The sequence below is a fragment of the Nematolebias whitei genome, chromosome 12 (genome assembly GCF_014905685.2).
Source record: "Nematolebias whitei isolate Nwh7 chromosome 12, NemWhi1, whole genome shotgun sequence".
Taxonomy (NCBI): domain Eukaryota; kingdom Metazoa; phylum Chordata; class Actinopteri; order Cyprinodontiformes; family Rivulidae; genus Nematolebias; species Nematolebias whitei.
The window spans coordinates 20,422,806-20,442,643 of record NC_056509.1 but is presented as its reverse complement, the minus strand read 5'-3'; the positions used below and the strand labels follow the sequence as shown (position 1 = coordinate 20,442,643).

The 19,838-nt window shown below is 42.2% G+C and overlaps 2 protein-coding genes across 3 annotated transcripts in view; one reads left to right on the top strand and one right to left on the bottom strand.

The window, feature by feature from the left end:
* The window catches only part of psmc1b (proteasome 26S subunit, ATPase 1b), a 20,698-nt gene extending 5,393 nt beyond the window's left edge, over positions 1-15,305 (top strand). The window contains exons 4-11 of the mRNA XM_037685727.1: positions 504-628; positions 714-899; positions 1,725-1,853; positions 2,002-2,098; positions 3,387-3,576; positions 7,690-7,841; positions 11,738-11,892; positions 15,004-15,305. Of these exons, the coding sequence (XP_037541655.1) occupies positions 504-628; positions 714-899; positions 1,725-1,853; positions 2,002-2,098; positions 3,387-3,576; positions 7,690-7,841; positions 11,738-11,892; positions 15,004-15,138 (1,169 nt within the window). The 3' untranslated portion in view covers positions 15,139-15,305. The remainder of the gene's footprint in view (positions 1-503; positions 629-713; positions 900-1,724; positions 1,854-2,001; positions 2,099-3,386; positions 3,577-7,689; positions 7,842-11,737; positions 11,893-15,003) is intronic.
* The window catches only part of brms1lb (BRMS1 like transcriptional repressor b), a 340,636-nt gene that overhangs the window by 214,809 nt on the left and 105,989 nt on the right, over positions 1-19,838 (bottom strand). The window lies entirely within an intron of this gene.

Sequence of the window (19,838 nt, the reverse complement as noted above, 5' to 3'; positions counted from 1 at the left end):
GGATGAAGATGTTCACATCCTGGACAGAGAGGAACGATGGTTTGAGAGAGGAGTAAAGGAGGCCATCTTTGTGAAAAGAAATCGTCCATCATTAAACAGGGGTGGAGGCCTCCGGGTTCAACTGTCCCCCTCTTACAATGCTGTCATTGCTAGTATCACTCAGCCCTCTGTGAACAGTAAACAGCCATCAGTGTTCTAATGACCCATTGTTAGGCTGATGGTCCTTCTTGAGCATGTGATCAGCTGGTTTTGGTTGTCAGCAGCAAACTGGTTGATCCACTCTGAGAAGGTGCTATTTAAGAGACTGAGCTGAATACAGCACCTCAGACTGAGGAAGTCTCTCGGATGAGAGACGAAACGTTTCTACATTTTTTTGCTTTGTTTTGTTTTTTGAATATCCAGAGGACCAGATTGAACTTTTTTGGAATAAAGTCTGATAGTTCTAAGGAGGAGCTTCATGATCATCTTGTTTTAATGCAGCTGTTTTGTACATATTCTTTCAGTCACACCTCACACTCAGTGCCGCCTGAAGCTGCTGAAGCAGGAGCGGATCAAAGACTATTTACTGATGGAGGAGGAGTTCATCAGGAACCAGGAGCAAATGAAACCTTTAGAAGAAAAACAGGAGGTCGGCCCCCTTTCTTTTACCTCCCATCCTTCGTTTCAGATAAAATAGTTGTCAAAATAATGGTGCGTCTGTTTTTTAAATGCAGGAGGAAAGGTCAAAGGTTGATGACCTGCGGGGAACCCCCATGTCTGTTGGCACTCTTGAAGAAATCATTGATGACAACCACGCCATCGTTTCCACCTCGGTGGGGTCAGAGCATTACGTCAGCATCCTGTCGTTTGTTGACAAAGATTTACTGGAGCCTGGCTGTTCTGTGCTGCTCAACCATAAGGTAACATGTTTTATCAAGAATAAGACTTGAATAATGATTCTTGCCCGACGACATCACGGTCGTTCTTTTGTTTTTCAAGTGTCTGTGAGTTTCCACACCGACTGAAAATATACCGTACTCTCCGGTCGATAAGCCTCTACTTTTTCCACATGCTTTGAACCCTGCAGCTTATACAATGGAGTTTATTTATTTATTTATTTATTTATTTATTTATTTGACGGGCTAATGAGCTCCCTGCTGCCAAAAACATTTAGCTTCATCATACCCGGGTGCTCGTATAGCTGCCCAATTTGCATCTCTCTTGGGTCCTCGTGACTCAAATGAGACCACCTGTATAAATAAAGGGGGAGAAAATCTGACCAGTGAAATGACCAAACAGGTCAGGAATCAATGAAACGAGGAGGGAAGGAGAGAGCATGTGAGTCTCACATGCTCACAGAGCAACTTTTCCTCTGGAGCAGGAGGAAGAAGTTGGCGATCAATGACTTCTTTTGTGTTTGTGTTGGGCCGTTGAGTAGAGCAACCATGAGTGAGGGAGGTAGTTGTCATGAAGACGTGTGGGGTTCACTCCTGTGTTGAACAATAAGATAAAGTCTATAAAACTCCATCTGCTGGTTGATTCTTGAGCTACAACAAGAGCTGCACATTGATCTCAGCAGCTGTGTGCTGCCCCTCATGTTACAACATGAACACCCACGGCTTATATATGTACAAATGTGTGTGTGTGTGTGTGTGCGGCTTATATTCAGGTGTGCTCTATAATCCAGAAATTACAGTAATCCATGTCTCCTGACTGATGTCAAAAATGCCTCATGTGTTTTGAAGGTTCATGCTGTGATCGGTGTACTGATGGATGACACGGATCCCTTGGTGACTGTGATGAAAGTGGAAAAGGCGCCTCAGGAAACGTACGCCGACATCGGAGGACTGGACAACCAGATCCAGGAGATCAAGGTGCAGAACACCTCACTGACATAAAAAAGGACAGCACTCAAACTGAGACACGTCTTCTTTCTTCCACACATACGTCTGACAGCAGGCAGCTTCGATCTGCTCGTGTTGTTTATTGAAGATTTCACGTCTTGTTTCCTGTCGATGTTAGGAGTCCGTGGAGCTGCCTCTCACTCACCCAGAATATTATGAAGAAATGGGCATCAAGCCTCCAAAAGGCGTCATCCTCTATGGACCACCTGGCACAGGTCAGTTCATGAAACTGTCCTAACAGCGTCTCTGGTTTTCTTGCAAGTTACAAAGGCGTGAAGAGACGACACCTCTCAGTTCAATCTACACCCGTTTCTGAAACTATCAGGCCGATTTAGTATTTTGATGGAAGTTCTGCTGAAATGCAGTGTGAATACTTACTGCGAAAGACAGACAGCTGAAATTTGAAAAACAAACAAACAGTTGAATAGTAGCTAAAAAGGCAGAAAGAAGCTTAAATTACCAGAAGGGAGTAAAAAGGACACATTTGTGCCCAATTTGGCCAAATGAAGCAGAAATGAGCACCAGAAGGTGGAAGATATCTGAAATGTTTTTGTTGCAAAAAAAACAGCTAAAGAGTAGCTAAAAAAGCTGACAGAAGCTTAACTTATTAGAGGGAAGGGGAGAGAGCACAACTGTGCCTAATTAGGCCGAAAGAATCAGAAATGAGCAGAAGAAGGTGGAAATTATTTGAAAAATATAAATTTGAAGAAAAAAAAACAGCTAAATAGTAGCTAAAAAGGCAGAAATAAGCTTAAATTACCAAAAGGGAGTGGAGAGAGCACAACTGTGCCCAATTAGGCCAAATAAAGCAAATATGAGCACAAGAAGGTGGAAGATGTCTGGAAAAAAATAGTTAAAAAAAACAGCTAAAAAAGCTGAAAGAAGCTTAAATTACCAGAAGGAAGTGGAGAGAGTACATTTTTGCTGAATTAAGCTGAAAAAAGTTTAAATAAGTGCAAAAAATGTGGAATTAGTTGAAAAAGCTAAAACTAGCATAAAAACAGCTAAATGTTTTTAGCTGCATGTTTGTTTGTTTGTTGTTGTTGTGGCGCAGATAGTGACTCATTACAGCTGAATAAAACGGTCGCGTGACGGTTAAAGCTCATTAAAGGGACATTCCCACCATGCTGAAGTTGGGTTGTGTGGAAAAGTTCTGGACCTTAATATTTTAACTCTGTTTGAATGAGCTGTTTGGATTCTGACCCGCTGACCGGTCCAAGTCCAAAACAGCTTCCCTCTTAAATAATGCTTAATAAGCCATCACACAGTAAAGTGTATAAAAAAAAACTATATTTATATAAATATATTTAATTTGTAGTGTACTCTGTACTTCAAATGTATGTTGATTAGGAGATCAGAAAATTTGACCAAATAAAAATAAATAAAATTAAAAAGGATGTCCTACATTTACTTTAATTTTATGTTCTGCATTAATTCAAGTTCTCTCTCGTGCTAAAAGTCCGTGTGGAAAATGGCCTGGCACTAACCCTCATCTTCTCCCAGGTAAGACGCTGCTCGCTAAGGCCGTGGCCAATCAGACGTCGGCGACGTTCCTGCGCGTGGTGGGCTCCGAGCTGATCCAGAAGTACCTCGGTGACGGACCCAAGCTGGTGCGGGAGCTCTTCAGGGTGGCGGAGGAGCACGCCCCCTCCATCGTCTTCATAGACGAGATCGACGCCATCGGCACCAAAAGGTACAAGAAGTTCTGTTTCAAACAGAGAGAGTGTCGGAGCTGTGAAAATGACCCGCTTGTGGTGCCGTGGCGTCCATAACTGAAGGATTTATCACAAAGGACAGTTAAGCCCAGTTTTAAAACTGGATAATGTGTCAGCCTCACGGACAGAAACTGGAAGTTGCGCTCGGTTCTTTCATGCTCAGCAGGACACGGTGTTAATATGTTCAGTTGTTTGCCTGATAATAATTAAAACACTTGAGCAGGGCTTAACAGCTCGTTAGGTCTCCCTGGACGGTCTTCAGTCCAAACATCTGGCCTGCTGCAGCAACTTCCAACAACGTGGACCACTGCTGACCAGTCCCACAGTGGATCAGGACTGGTTTCCTTTCTCAGTGAAAACTAAAACACATTCTTCTTAGCCCTCGGTTTTCCTCGAGCTTTAATTGTTCTCTAAATGTCCCATGGTGCATTTGTTCTGACGTGTTGAATGTTGGAGCAGACTGTAGCTCAATAAACCAGTCCAGTTGTGACTCATCCCATCAAACGGAGGATTAAATCCCGTTTGGTCAAAATGAACGAAGCACAGTTTCAGATTGTGCCTTTTAATCTAGATGTTGACACCTCGACCACACTGGTCTGAGCGGCTCCTGAGAGATGGCTTGACTTGTCTTGCTAAGTGACATAACCTTCTTTTAGAGCTCACATCAGGGGACTTGATCCAGGGATTAAAACTTCCCCAGATTAGAGTTGCATTCTGGCCTAATAAATCCACACCGAGCCTGTAGTTTTTTTTTCCCTAAGCCCTACCCGGACCCAACGGATTACCGGTAATTAGAGGGCAGAACCCGACAAAAAACCCTGACTTTTTAATTTAATTAAGCGTTTACTGCTTTTGTAAGCAAATCACTTTGACATGATAGTTTTAAAAACATAATGAAAGGAAGATATACCAAATGGATATTAACGTACAAAACGAATAGCCTAAAAAAAATCAACTGTAAAGAGAGACTGTTACACAGATGAACAAAATTATTGTTAAGAGCAAAATTATTAGGAAAAATATTAGGGGTGCACTGATTTCCTTAATTTTGGGAAATCGTCCGATACACGAGAAACTGATTTTACAGATTTTTTTAGTTTTAACAACAATTGTCTAAACTTCATTAATATTTCAGATCACTACCTCATGGCCAGTTAAAACAAGCTTGTATTGTTTCTAGGATGTTGTTCATGGGTAAGTTTTTCATTAAAATAAGATTAGAAAATTGAAGTTGCATTGTGAACTTATAACACCTGACAGTGTCGCTTATAAAACAAAATCGGTATCGGCCAAAATCAGAATCGGCAGGTCAGACTTTTTATAAATCTGTATCGGCCAGAAAACTGCAATCAGTGCACCCCTACAAAATCTAGAACAAGGCTATTTTAATTAAACGCGCTGCTTGCTTGGGTTCTTGTAGATGCTGCTACTTCCTTCACCACAGATGACAGCAGGTGTGGAGACGCACGCTGCCGGTGATCAGCTGATTGAGCCATCCATTATCTTTACCCACTTCTTCCTTTTCGGGTAGCGGGGGTCACGTTTTTAAACCTCTATAAACCGTCCGGTCGGACCTGCCTCCTCCTTAACAAGTAAATTAACACAATTTCATGTTATGCATTCTTATTTAGTTTCCTTTGTGCACTGCTGCAGAAGCCTGAGCCCACGTGCGCAGTTATTGCGCAATGCCTCAGCGGTCTCTTCACAGTCTGATGAACAGCTGCACTCTTCTTTCTTTCTTTCTTCATCCTCTCAACATTTAAACTTACCGCCTCCACTACAAGTAGGTTAACACAGTTTTATATCGTGAATTCTTATTTAGTTTTCTTTGTGCTGTATGATTCATAAAACCGCATCAAACCCCGAGACCGGCCCAGCCTGCACATTAATCACATTATAATGGCCCGGACCGGCCCTAATCCGGGTCAGTCCGGGCCGGGTTTCAGGTTCGGGTTAGAAATGACAGCTGTACCTCAGATAGAGGAGTGGGGTGGATGGAGAATAGTGATGTCACCAAGAGAGGAGTCCTGAGTGGAGTTGTTGCTTAATAATAATACTTTATTTATAAAGCCCTTTAAAACAAGCACAGCTGCAATAAAGTGCTGTACACAGAACATCAAGAACATTTAAACACACAAACAAAATAAAACAGTTGTTAAAACATTAAAATCAATAAGAACAATAAGTGCAGAGCTTAGTTTGGATCTGTCCAGAACTTAGTGGGTTAGTGAGTCATACACAGAGAGACGAGGTTCAGACTTATCGGAGGTTCAGGCCACACTCGGAGGTCAGGACACAGAAAAAATGTCCATGTCCAGAAATCAGAAGCTTGGCAGGCGTCCAACAGGGACAAGATGGAACAGGAGAATCCAGGGGACTGAAACTTGGTCAGGATGAGGAGATCAGTAAGGAGCAGGAGATAATCTCTGGATGTTTAGTTGTGCAAGGATTTCAATAATCTGTCGCCAGATGGAGAACAGGTGAGCACTTAAATGCTACACCACCAGGTGAGGAGAATGATACTGATCATAGTGGAGCAGGTGGGCGTGATGAACAGACGGGCAGGAACCATGACAGTGCCACTCTCTTATAAATAGACCTGTCACGATAATCAATCCTATGATAAATTAAAATGATCAACCTCATTTTCATTTATCGGCTTCATTTTTTCGTGACTCTCTTTCTACTGAAGACACTGGATGACAAAAAGCTCAACTCCGGTGCTCTTCACTGACCCCTCCCTTTCTCTTTATAATTTGTTTTAACAATCTAAAATCGTGCTTTTGGATTGTTAAACGCAGCTAAGCTGAGAAGCTAAGGTACGAGCTAAACTAACAGGTTGACCTCGGGTTGGGGGGGGGGGGGGACACCTCCGTCTTGTTGAAGCTCCAAAATTCTCGGTTGAAACCCGTGCAAAAAGTTGTTTTTCTCTACTAAAAGAAGCTGAGAACTTGTTTACTGATTGTTTTTATAAAAAGCTTTGTGTGAAAAATGCTATGCTAAAGAGCTCAAACCACACCGAGCATCCGCCATTTTGAGAACCAAAAAAAAAAAAGGAGACAGCCCATGTCATGTCAAGGGGCCTCCCTCCCATTTTTCTTAGAGACACGCTGCTCCCTCCCTCACTATCCATCCTTCGGTTCAAACAGTCTTATACTGCCATCCAGTGGTCAAAAAAATTACTACACACAAAAAATTACCAACATTTCTTCTTAAATTTGACAAATTTCAAACAATATTATCGTTTATCACAATAATTTCTGAGACAGTTAATCGGCCAGCAAAAATTTGTTATCGTGACAGGCCTACTTATAAACGCTTAATGCTCTTTTTTTTATTTATTTATTTTATTTAAACGCTTAATGCTCTTAAACATTTAAGCAATGAAGATGATGATGACTAGATGAATGTACCGTACGCACAAAATAAAAAACAGGTTTAAAAATCCTGTGATACGGTGAAGGTGTAAGAAGTGAACCGTGATCCAGCGAGGGACGACTGTGTCCATCATTTTTTGACAAATTGCATTTATCAAGAGTTGTTCAAGCACAGCAGCTGCCTGTCTGTGCATGGCTTTAACTTCATCCTGGGCTCAATGTGACGGGTCACATTTGACGATTAGAGCTCATTAAAGGGACAAACCATGCTGAAGTCAGGTTGTGTGGAAAAGTTGTGGACATTAATATTTTGTAACTCTCTGTTCGGATGAGCTCCGTTTGGAGGACTGACCTGCTGCCTGGTCCAAAACAGCTTCCTTCTTAAAATGACTCCACAAATAATTTCTAGCTGTTCATGCAAATATTATTAATAAATCTTTCCATGCTGTTAGTTTTCAGTTACACTGTTTTATCTGAATAAACCATCGTTTGAGATTAAAGTGGTTGTAAATGGCAGCAGTTTGTTTTGTTGGTGGTCCTTCAAACAACAGGTAAGATGGTTTTTGTTCATAACTTTTTCCACAGAACCCCACGTCATAATGGCTGAAATGTCCTTTAATGCTTCTGTTTTATTCACAGGACTGCAGTTCACGCTGTGTGCTTTAAGAATAGAAGGAGAGTGGATTTTTTTTTAAAAGCTCGTTTCTTCTCCAGGTACGACTCGAACTCCGGAGGGGAGAGGGAGATCCAGAGAACCATGTTGGAGCTGCTCAACCAGCTGGACGGCTTCGACTCCCGGGGAGACGTGAAAGTGATCATGGCCACCAACCGGATAGAAACCCTGGACCCGGCTCTCATCAGACCCGGTCAGTGGATCCGATGGTCTTTGCCTGGATTTGGCTCTGACTCTGCGTGCGCTCACAAACCTGCAGAGCTGTAAATCTGTCTGGCACTCGGGGGTTCTGCTGAGTCATGGCGAGCTGGGGAAATTGGAATGTCAAGGGTTTTTTTCTGCTTTCAGAAGGGAGTATTTATAATGGCTCTTTGTTAGAGAGACATTAAAGTGACTTGGTGATATAGTTTGTCCAGCTCTTTTTGTAAACGCACAACTGAGGACGAGTCTTGAGGATGGCTTTATATCGTTGTATAACCACAGATTATTTACATCAGACTATAATCCTGGCAGACGTGCTCTAATGCAGAGTGTCCAGTACGTCGATCACCATCTACTGGTCGATCTCAAAGGTATTATGGGTAAATGGCGTGGCATTAAAGAAATAGACGTCAGCCTGTCATCCATGAAATCTGTTATTTGACTGACAGGCAGCCAGTCTGAGGCCTCGTTCACACGACGTGAACGTTCTCTCTGGAACCAAAGGTTTCTGAATCCAGGTCTCAGAATAGAGACTTTCGGGGGGAACCCCCCCCCCCACAGAGGTATGAAATGCTCCGCAAGTGTTAAGTGCACACTACATGCGCACTGCAGGCACTGTTTTTTGTGCTACTCAGCCTTTTTCAGCACGTAGGAGCAAAACTAATTAAAGCTGCAAGCAGCATTAAAGGCCCTCGCAGCAAAGCGTCGCTCCGGCCTTACGGCGCCCGCGGGAACTCCAGCGACTCCGCCCAGACGCCATCGCAAACGCTCTCGCACCTGTCTCCTGCTCATTCACCAGGTTGCGCATTCGCTGAACCTTAGACATCACCTGCGACCGCGGGAGCTCAAGAAACACCTCCTTGTCGCCATCGCAAACGCTCTCATGCGATTCCCGCATGCGTCCACCAGGGTGCGCATATGCCGAAACTTTGCAATCACTTTCTGCCCATATCAGTATGGTCCGGCTGCAAGCCTTGTAAAATTTTTTAAATCCGACCTTCCAGACATGAGTTATTGTCACTTCCTGTTTTGTCGCAAATGTAAAGGACTTCCTTTAGGCTTTTCAACATATCGTATGTAGTAATCAACAGTTAGCGAATACAGTTTAAGTCTTATATCTTACACAGTGCCAAGCTGGAAGAGTCACCCAATAATCATCAGTTTCTCCTCTGAGTGGGCCGGGCTTAAGTCAAGTCGAGTCATGAACCAACAATATTAATGTGTCTACAAGTGCGCACTGATGAAGTACCAAAAACCTGGTCTAGATCAGATTATGTATCACTGAGATGTAACTTGGATTATTCTAGGGCGCGCAATTGAGTCATATGTTAAACTACAATATCAATGTGTCTACAAGTGTTCATTGATTACGCACAATAAATGTGTTGCATATCGGACGATGTACCACTGAGATATAACAGTTTGAATAGTGTAGGGGGCGCAATGGAGTCAAAAGTAAAACAACAATACCAATGTGTCCAGATGTGCTCACTAATGACGCACTAAAAATCTGGTGCAGATCATATGATGTATCACTGAGCTGTAACTGTTGGAAGAATCTAGGGGGCGCACTAGAGTCATATGTTAAAAAACATCAATGTGTCTAGAAGTGCTCACTGATCACGCAAAATAAATCTGGTGCAGATCGGATGATGTATCACTGAGCTATACCTGTAGGAATAATGTAGGTGGCGCTGTGGAGGCTATTGGCCACTTATCATGGATACCTTTTCAAGGGGTGGATAATGATTGATCATAGTGATTTTGGTGCACCTCAGCTGAAATCTGTGTATTTTAGAGCCAAACGTATTGCAACAGCGTCACTTCTTGATCCCCCACGCCCACATCCTCCAGCAAAAACGGTTTGCACTTTAAATCAAGTCAGACCATCTTATCTGTCTTCTAACGCAGGATCATCCTGATTAGGTCAATGGTGTCAAAGAGGGAGCATTCCAAGTAAAAAAAGAGATTTCCTGTTCTGAGGTGGTGGGGCTTTGATGAAATCAAAATATGATAACAGTGGATCGTCGGACATCCAACAGGGATGAGTCATGCCAAGTTTGGTGCATTTCGGTCTTTCAATGTGAAAGTAATAGCGTTTGGAAATTTATGGCATGAAACGCAACTTTGAGGCCTGGCCACGCCCCTTTAGCATAAATGAAAACGCAAGCTTTTGATAACTTTTACTCCCCAATGTCTTAAGGGCATATTGTCAAAGTTTGAAGGCAATCACTCAAAATCCCTAGGAGGAGTTCGTTAAAATTCGCCATTAAAAATGCCCCAAAATGGCCGACTTCCTCTTCGTTTTGGACCAGGGCTCCAAGAGACTTTTTCATAGGTCCTGAGACGATACAGATGTTCACCGAGTTTCAGGATTATCGGTCAAAAAATGGCTTGGGGCTGAGGTTTTAAAATATTCTAAGGGGGGCTGTGGAGGTGATTTGGCAATTATCATGGCTTCCTGTTCAAGGGGTAGATAATGATCAATCATACTGATTTTGGTGCAACTCGGTTCAAATCTGTGGAATTTAGAGCCAAACGTATGGCGACGGCGTTACGTCTTACTTCGCCACGTCGCGACGCCCACATGCTCCACCCAAAACTGTCAGTGTTGGAAAGTAAGTTACACCAACATGTCTTCAGTCACTGGACACACTATCATGCTGATCAGGTGACAGGGGTCGGATAGGGGCCGTTCAAGGTAAAACTTTACACTTCCTGTTGTCAGGGGGCGTGGCTTAAGTTATGTCATGATGTGACCATTCAGTCTTGCAGGTGACCGGATGTGGATCAATCACTGAAGGTTTAGTGTCTCACACAGTTTTTAATGTAGGAGCTATTAGCGTTTTGTTTTCATGGCGAGATGTCAAACTTTGAGGTCTGGCCCCGCCCCTTCAGCGTGCTTCGGTTTGCACCATTTTGATAACTTTGCATCCCCCATGCCTTTTGACTAAAATGGCCAAGTTTGAAACCGATTGAGCGAAATCCTTAGGAGGAGAAGTTCAAATGCGGAGGCTGTAAACCGCCAAAAACGTGTGAAAGTTGGCCCGACATTCCAAAATGGCCGCCTTCCTGTTTATTGTACAACGTTGGTGCCAGAGGGTTTTCTGTGCATCTTGGGGAATTGGACAAGCGTACCAAATTTCATGTTTCTATGACAAACTAAAGTTTAACGCGAGGGTATTTTGAAAATTTCCAGGTTGCGCTCTTGATCCGTTTCTGTTGCGATTTTTGCCACGCCCTTAAAATACGTAATTTTTCAGCAGTCCTGATGCGTCCGCAAAATTTGGAGACTTTTGGAACATAAGGCCCCCAAAACGCCAAATCATTTGGCGGGAAAAAAAATTGCAGCTCGGGCCTGAACAGAGCGATTACAATAGGCCTTCGCAGCGCTTCGCTGCTCGGGCCTAATAAATTCCAGGGTCCAAAGAGACGTTAGTGTATTCATCACTTTGGACGTAAATGTCCCTGCGTCAGGGTTGCCAGATAAGTTTAAAATGGCTTATTTACCCCGTCCTTTTCTTTGCACATGTTCAACAAACACCTCATCTTAGAACATCTTTACTCAGCACATATGACAGGTTAGATCAAAATATAATTTTAAAGCCACAGTACTGTAGTTCATAATTTCTTATCTGGCAACCCGACTGATAAGAAAACTACAGTGTTTTCATGTAAACCCTCTCATTTTTTGTTTAAACATTGAAAAGCACTCATGTTTCCAGAGGTTCTGTGTAAACGGGGTCTCATAGTAGGTAGATCAATCTGACTTGGTCGTTTTAAAAGTAGCCCCATGATGAAAACGTGTGGCCACCCCCCCTCTGTGTTTACGTATCCATGACTCTCTGGTCCACAAAGAGGTCTGAGCTCTGGGTTTGTCCTCCTCAGGGAGAATCGACCGCAAGATCGAGTTTCCTCTGCCGGATGAGAAGACCAAAAGAAGGATCTTCCAGATCCACACCAGCCGCATGACTGTGGCGGACGACGTCACCCTCGATGACCTCATCATGGCAAAAGATGACTTATCTGGAGCAGACATCAAGGCAAGACACATTTCTAACATTTCTACTTTAAAGGATCACAAACTGAAGCAGTTTGATTTGACTGAGCTTCATTCAGTGAACTTCACTTAGATCTAACAACAGGAGCCTTCTGATGTCACTACCACGTGCGCTACTGCTGCTAGTAGTGCACGTGTGATGACAGGCTTGCACATACATGCTACTGTTTCTGTTGTAGTGTCCAGCTTCGACTGAGGGTTAATCTTTTTGTTCCTGCCGACCCCACCCTCAGCCGTTAAAGGAGGCCTGACTTTAGAACAAAAAGTTTTTATTTGACCAAATTAAAAATAATCCAGTTTATTTGTTCACTCCGTGTCTCTGAACCGGATCTTATCCCTTTAACCCGAAGGCCTGCTTCGAGAACACAGGAAGTCAGTTCATGTTGGGAGAAAACTCCCAGACGTTGTGTTCGCTGCACATTAGCTCATCTCTGCTGCCCTCTTGTGGGTCGGGACAAAAAGAATGAACGCATAAATAAATCTGACAGCGTGTGGAAAAACATTCATATTTGCAGGATTTAATGTCCTCCTGCGTTTTCTGTGCAGGCTCATGTATTAAGACTTAAAATGAAAAAGTAATTTGGTCATAAAACTGCAAAATTATGATTAAAAAAATACTTTTGGCAGAGAAAATGTATTTTTAAATAAAAACGTATCCATTTCTTGCAGTGTTTAGATGTTGCTCATCTTCCCACACTGTAAGAAAAAAGAAAGTTTAATTGATGAAAAGTTCTTCCTACATTTAATAATCTAACATGAACTTACAGGATATTTCAACTTCAAAAATGATGAAATTCAATACATTTATCAGACTGAAAGTTAAAATACAGCAATAATAAAGAAAATTAAAGTATTTACCAAAGTACTGTTAATTGCCCCTCTGTGTGTAAACTGATATTTATTTATTACTATTTAAATGTGAAAGAATAAAATGTAAACTCTGTACTTTCCTGGGTAAAGTCACTGGTTTGTTTTTTGCTGTTACTAAATTTCTAAACAGAGATTTATTTATTTAATTCTCTAAATGAGTTTTAGATGAGTGTCACGCTCCCTGATTAGATGTTTTATCCTTCATATTAACAGTTGAATTAAAGGAATGAACGAGGGAAGGAATCTGTCAAATTAGGTCTGAAAATATGGAATAATAAAATAATAAATATAAAGGAATCTGACTTTTACTACTTTTCAGTCTGAATAAGTTTGTTGGGGGGAAAAACCAAGAACAAACATTTATTTTTACTGATTTTATTCAATTTTTATTTTCCAAAACATGAAACATTTTCTGAAACGAGCCGAGTCAAAGAGAGTGGACTTTACAAAACATGTTCTGAATCAAACTCGTGTCTAAATGTTTCATGTTGGACGTGATGTGTGCTGCTTTTTAACTTACTCTAAATACAAACGTTTTATAAAATGAGCCTCGAGCTGTTTAAATGTCATAAACTCTAAAACTGACATGCACGTGTTCTTCGCCCACCTGTCCTTTGTGCACAGTCTGTTCTGCACACGAGCAGGGAGGCTGACAATCTGACAGAAACATCTATCTGAAACTAGTGAAACTGCATTTCCTGTGAAAAGGCAGTGTGGATACTTATTGCAGAAGAACTTGCTGAGAAACAGCTGAAATTAGCTAAAACATGCTGAAATGTAGCTGAAATGGATGAACAAGACTAAGTTAGCAGATGAAAGCAGAAAGAACACGTATTTGCAGAAACTGGTTTAAATATTCATAAATAAGCAAAAAATTTAGGGAAGTACCTAAAAAAAAAAAGAAGCTGAAATTAGCACACAAAAAATGGCTGAAAGGCAGAAAAAAGCTTAAACTACTAGAAGGAAGAGGAAAGAGCTGAAATGAGCTATAAAAAATGGGGAATTAGCTGAAAAAGTTAAAATTAGCATAGAACAACTAAATTGTAGCTGAAATAGTAGAAAATGGCTAACTACCATAATTAAGCTGCAAGGAGTAAAACGAGCTAAAATTAGCAGAATAAAGTTAATTAGGCTGAAAGTAGCAGAAATTACCATGAAAAATGTGAATTTATCTGAAAACAGCTGAAAATAGCTATAAAAGCTATAAAATGCTCAAAACGTAGCTGAACAGATAGAACAAGCTTAAATTAGCAGAAGAAAGCAGGAAGAACACGTTTGCCCAATTAGGCTGAAAGAATCAGAAAATAGCACAAAAAGTGGAAATTTTCTGAAAAAAGCTGAAATTAGCAACATCAACAAAAACAGCTGAAAAGTAGCTATTAAAGCAGAAAGAAGCTCAAACTACCAGAAGTACGTTGAGAGATCGGTTTTACTGAATTTAGCTGAAAAAAGTTTAAGTTGGTGCAAAAAATGTGGAATTAGCTAAAAAAGCAAAAATTTGCATAAAACGGCTAAATAGTAGCTGAAATAATGTAACTAGCAGAAATAATCTGAAAGAAGCATATCAAGCTGAAATTAGCAGAAAGAAGTTAGAAGCACAAAAATGTTTTAGTTAGCAGAAAGAATTTGAAAGGAGCACAAAACAGCTAAAAAAAAAAAACAGCTGAAAGAAGCTGAAGCAGAACAAAATGTGAAAGGAGCAGTAAAAGGTTGTAAACAGATCTAAAGATTGGAAGGATGGAAAATGAGCTCAATTCATTTTCTATGAGACAAAAAATGGCAGAAAGGGCTAAATATTTCAAAAAGCTAAATTTGCACCAATACCAAAAACCATAGCAGGATTGTGCTGAAAGAGCTGAACGTTTTGATATGTGATTTGTTGAAATAGCACAAAAATTGTGGAAGGAGAAAGATGCCGAAAATGTACGGAGGAAAAATGTATCATATAATGGTGTGAATGATTCATAAGCATAGTGTCTTTTGGTGTGTTGTTTTGATACGGGCGTGTAGGAGCCCTGAGACAGACTCTGATTTAGAGGCTTCAGTGGTTCCTGGTTCAGTTCTAGGACTCGTGTGCAGAACAGACACATTCATGAACATCAGGTGGAACTGATCTGCGGTCAGCCCAGGAAGAAAAGGATGCCGGACATTTTTTATTCTCTTATGTAGAGATTTAATAAATGTCAGCTCAAGCTTATTCAGTGTTGTCTCTTCCTCCCTCCAGGCCATCTGCACAGAAGCAGGCCTCATGGCGCTGCGAGAGCGCCGCATGAAAGTCACCAACGAAGACTTCAAGAAGTCCAAGGAGAACGTCCTGTACAAGAAGCAGGAGGGCACACCGGAGGGGCTGTACCTCTGATCCTGCGAGACTGACTCATCGCCACGTGGAAGAGTTTTCATATATTTTGTGCATGTCTGCTTAATCCCTGTCCCCCTTGTTACCGTTATGTGTTAAAGCAGTAAATAAAAACAAACACAGCGACCCATGTGCTAGTCGTCACTGTAATCTGCTCGTTTCAGCTCGCCGCACCCTGCGGTGGGTCTACTTCCCGTTAGGTTTCTGTGAAGCTGCCATCAACGAGCTGGAGTCAGATAAAAATCTAAGTGTTTGACCAGGAAGACTTTCCATCCCATCCCTTGAAAGAAAAGTCACGGATTGCTTGAAACTTGATGACTGCACAGATTCAAACTAACTCAAAGACCTTTGTTGTATTTCAGTCAGATAACGAATCCAAAAGCTGTTTAAAAAAATAAAAAATGGAGGAAATCACAGAATTTGTGTGCCTGTAGGGATTTACTACAAAGTAGATGAGTGCGTAGGTTAAGTAAATGCTTCTCCGTTGCCCTTGCTGCAGTCTGACATGCGGAGAACGGCGGCGTTGATTTAATTCCTCTTGATGTTGAACTGGGTGCTCAGCAGAAAGCGGGCCCGTGCTGCAAGCGTCGGACCACTTTACGGGGTCGGCTCGAGCGAGAAGCTGCTGCTTTACTGCGCCGCGTTTTCTCCAAAACCCCTCTCGTCCTATTAAATCAGTCGGGCGTTTCAAATGCAGCGCAGACGTCACAGGAAGTTCAGTAGGTGGAAAGAAAGGAAAACATAGCAGCTCGGAGTGGAAAAAGCTTTTGTCATTTTAAGGGGTTGAACACTCGGTGGAGTTTTTAACTCATTCTGATAGAACACACAATAAACTCCACGTGTCTTTATTTGAGTTGGTTACAACACCTAAAGTCAAATGCATGACAAATACAATAAAGAATAAAACCCCTGACTCTGGAGCAGCACTCGTGCTTCCAAGGCTGTGATGCTACAAAGTATTGGAAACAGCTAATCTTTAAGGAAACGTAAATCTACCTGGAAAAAAAACGCCCAACAAACTCCATAAGAGGTCATGATTAGTTGTGGCAAATTCACCTATCAGCCCCTGTGAGTCACTGCCTTATTGGAATGCGTGTGTTTGATTGTCCCAAGGACTCCACAAGCTGCACTTTACAGATAAGTTGTCGGCTGTGCCTGAGCGTCGCAACAGGGACTGTTGTCACGGTTCTGCTGCTCTCACAGCTACTCTTCTTGAAAGGCTTCTCACAAGGTTTGGAGTGTTTGTGGGAATCTGTGTCCATTTATTCTGTGGAATATAAGGTCAGGCACTGATGTTGGACAAGATGTTCTGGACTGCAGACTTTGTTCTGGATCATCCCAAAGGTGCTTGATGGGGTTAAGGCTCGGTAGTCCAAGACACCAGACTCCTCAAACCATGTCTTTATAGCTTTGCTTTGTGCACTGATGTACAGCTAATCCTAGATTAAGAGGTATTTTCCCAAAGTGTTGCCACAAAGTAAATTGTAAATTGACTGTACTTACAGTATATAGCACCTTTCTATCTAGTCAAGATACTAGAAGCGCTTTACAACACAACCCGCACCCTCATTTACCCATTCATACAGCATTCTACTACATCTCTAGTAAGTAAGTAAAACTTTATTTATATAGCGTTTCTCAAGATAAAAATCACAAAACGCTTCAACAAATCAGATAAACAAAAGCAAAAAAACAAATTCAAAAGCAGATTTAAAAAGATACGTTTTTAGCTGACCTTTAATAGAAATCACTGAGTCCAGTGATCGGAGAGTTTGAGGAAGAGAGTTCCAGAGTCTTGGAGCCACGGAAGAAAAGGCTCCATCTCCTTTAGTTTTCAATTTTGTCTGGGGGACAGTCAGCAGGCCTTGAGCACAGGACCTCAGAGCTCTGATCGGTGTGTAGGGATGTAAAAGTTCTGTTATGTAATTTGGTGTTTGACCATGTAAAGCTCTCCAGGTTAAAACCAAAACCTTAAAATCCACTCGATGTTGAACTGGGAGCCAATGCAGTTGTTTTAAAAGTGGTGTTACATGGCAATACTTTGATGATCCCGTCAGGAGTCGAGTCGCAGCATTTAGCACAGACTGCAACCGGTCTAGGGAGGTTTTGTTTAAACATGCATACAGTGCATTACAATAATCCAGGCGAGATGAAACAAATGCATGAATTAACATTTCCATTTCTGGACGGGAAACAATATGGCTAAGTTTGGCGATGTTACGCAGATGGTAGAAACAGGAACGAACCAGAGACTTGACATGATTTTCCAGAGTAAAACAAGAGTTAAAAGTTAGCCCAAGATTTCTAACCGAAGACTTAGCTACAAAGCTAATAATGGGAATCTGTACTAACCTGAGATTTATCACATTCATACACCGATGGGACACACATCAGAGGCAATGAGGGGTTCAGTGTCTTGCCCTGGGGACACTTCAACATGTGACTATTGGTGGAATTGAACTCTCAACTCTCCCATTGGATGACTACTGCTCTAACCATTCAGCTACAGTTGCCCCAGTAGAAAGCATAACATTGTCCAAATATGTTTTTGTGTCCTGAAGTGGCAAGACTGCTGGTCACTGGAGTTAAAGGGCCCAGTCCAAACCCTGACTTAAGCACCTTAAGTCAAATTGGCAGCACGATGGATTTGTGGTTAGCACTGTTGCCTCGCATCAAGAAGCTCCTGGGTTCAATCCTCAGATTGGAACGGGGGTCTTTTTGTGCAGAGTTTGCATGTTCTCGTGCTTACATGGGTTTTATCCAGGTACTGCAGTATCCTCCCACAGACCAAAAACATGCATGTTAGTCTGCCTTCAGGCCCAGGCCTCCCTTGCAAAAGAGATCCATGATCTCAATGGGATTTGTCTGGTTAAATAAAGGCTAGGCCATTCTATGGATGTTGAGGATGGTTTTGCCCCAAGTAGGGGCATCTAACGGGGTAAATTATTTCTGGCCACGGGGCCAAATAAATATTGATTAGATCACCCTAATAGACCCAGGAATCGCTATACCTCACCCTGACCAGGGACACCAAGGCCTCACCCCAGAGCAGGGGTGTCAAACTCACTTACAAATGGGGCCAAAATTAAAACCCTTTTCAAACTAAGGGCCAATTACAGAATCACATTAACTCAAATCAGATACCCGACATCTTTTCTTGGTCACAGGTTCCTCAACAAGAGTTTGATTGGTCTCATTTGATGTTCTCTGTTGTGATTTCGACATCATAATCAAAGATTACTGAAGATGACGTTCGATCCATCCACCCGGACTTGGCTGGCCTCTCAGTTCCCCCGGGCTGCAGGACCGCCCGAATGCCGGGCAGAACTCCCAGAATTATAGCCACTCCTCCCAGCAGCCCGCCAAGCTCCTCATTGCTACAGACAGGCAGGTGCCGGGGGACAATCCCGGTCCTTCTGCTGTCACAAGCCATGTTTCCTGCTAGTTCCAGGACCTCCCTAGGAGATCTTAGGCACTCAGTGGTCAGGCACTCGAGCACAGCTGGCGGGTAGACGGGAATGCATCCACAGAGCCACCTTTTCAGCTGAGCTATTATTTGAGCTTTTGAGATGTTAATCAGCTGCTCCTGGCTGTAAACAAAACACCCTGTTGTTAGGGTTACGCATTACAACAAATGTCCAAAAGGAAAAAAAGTTTCAGTAAAAATCCTTCCAGCTGTACAGCATATGATACCAGAGGAAATAATCGTCCAAAAAAAGTGATTTACATCCAGAAAAGCAAGAATTAAAGTTTCCAAAAGCAACATCTCAGAATGAATGTAACAGAGCTACTCCAACATGCAGCCACCCTGAGTGGTGCAATTCTAGAACACCTGTTCTACGGGTTCTTTGTTCTAGAACAAAGGGGTCCAGCTGGGCACAGCTACATGGAACCATCATGGACATGTAAGTGTTAGATAAATAAATACCCTTTCATCATCTGCTCACTCAAATAAGCCACTCTGAGGACATGAGAAGATTTTTATACCGGTCTTTACTTGCCAGGGTAGACGGTCACAAGGAAGTTTTCACAGATGTACAAAAGTTACATGCTTTGAGTCTTGTCAGTAAGAATCTGCGCCGGACAGTGAGGCAGGAAGTGCTTTATAATACACGCTTATCAGACAGAGGCGAGGTCAGGACGATCTCGGCTTTTCAGCTTACGGACTCAGAGAAGGCCTTGGAATTTATCAGGTGCTCCTCCGTACACCTGCAGGCTCCTCTCTGAGTAGACAAAAGACTCTCTTGACCTCACACACAGGTTCAACATTAATTTAATATTAGTTAGTGATAACATCCATGACCTTTACCTAAATTCTCCTAAGTACTAGATCAAATGTACCTTTTCTCATTGGGAACTGAAGTCAGTAGGACCTCGTTTATGGCAGCTGCCATGTTGTATTTTTGGAACCAGACTCTGTGCACTAAAGGTATGGGGCAAGATCATAGTGAACTTAAAACTTGCACTGGGGACCACTCCGTGGCGATACTGAACCCAGCAAATTCAAGTTCCTGTATGGCGTCCAGCATGTCCACATCTACGGGGACCATCACCCTGTGGCTCGGCGGTGGGCGCTGTCTGTTGGGGGGGGTTAAGGGAGGCCTTCTGGAACAACTCAAAGAATGAGCTTCAATAAGCTCACCTAAAATGTTACATTAAAAAAGTACATGAAAAATTAAGTTTTATACATATTTGTTTGGTTA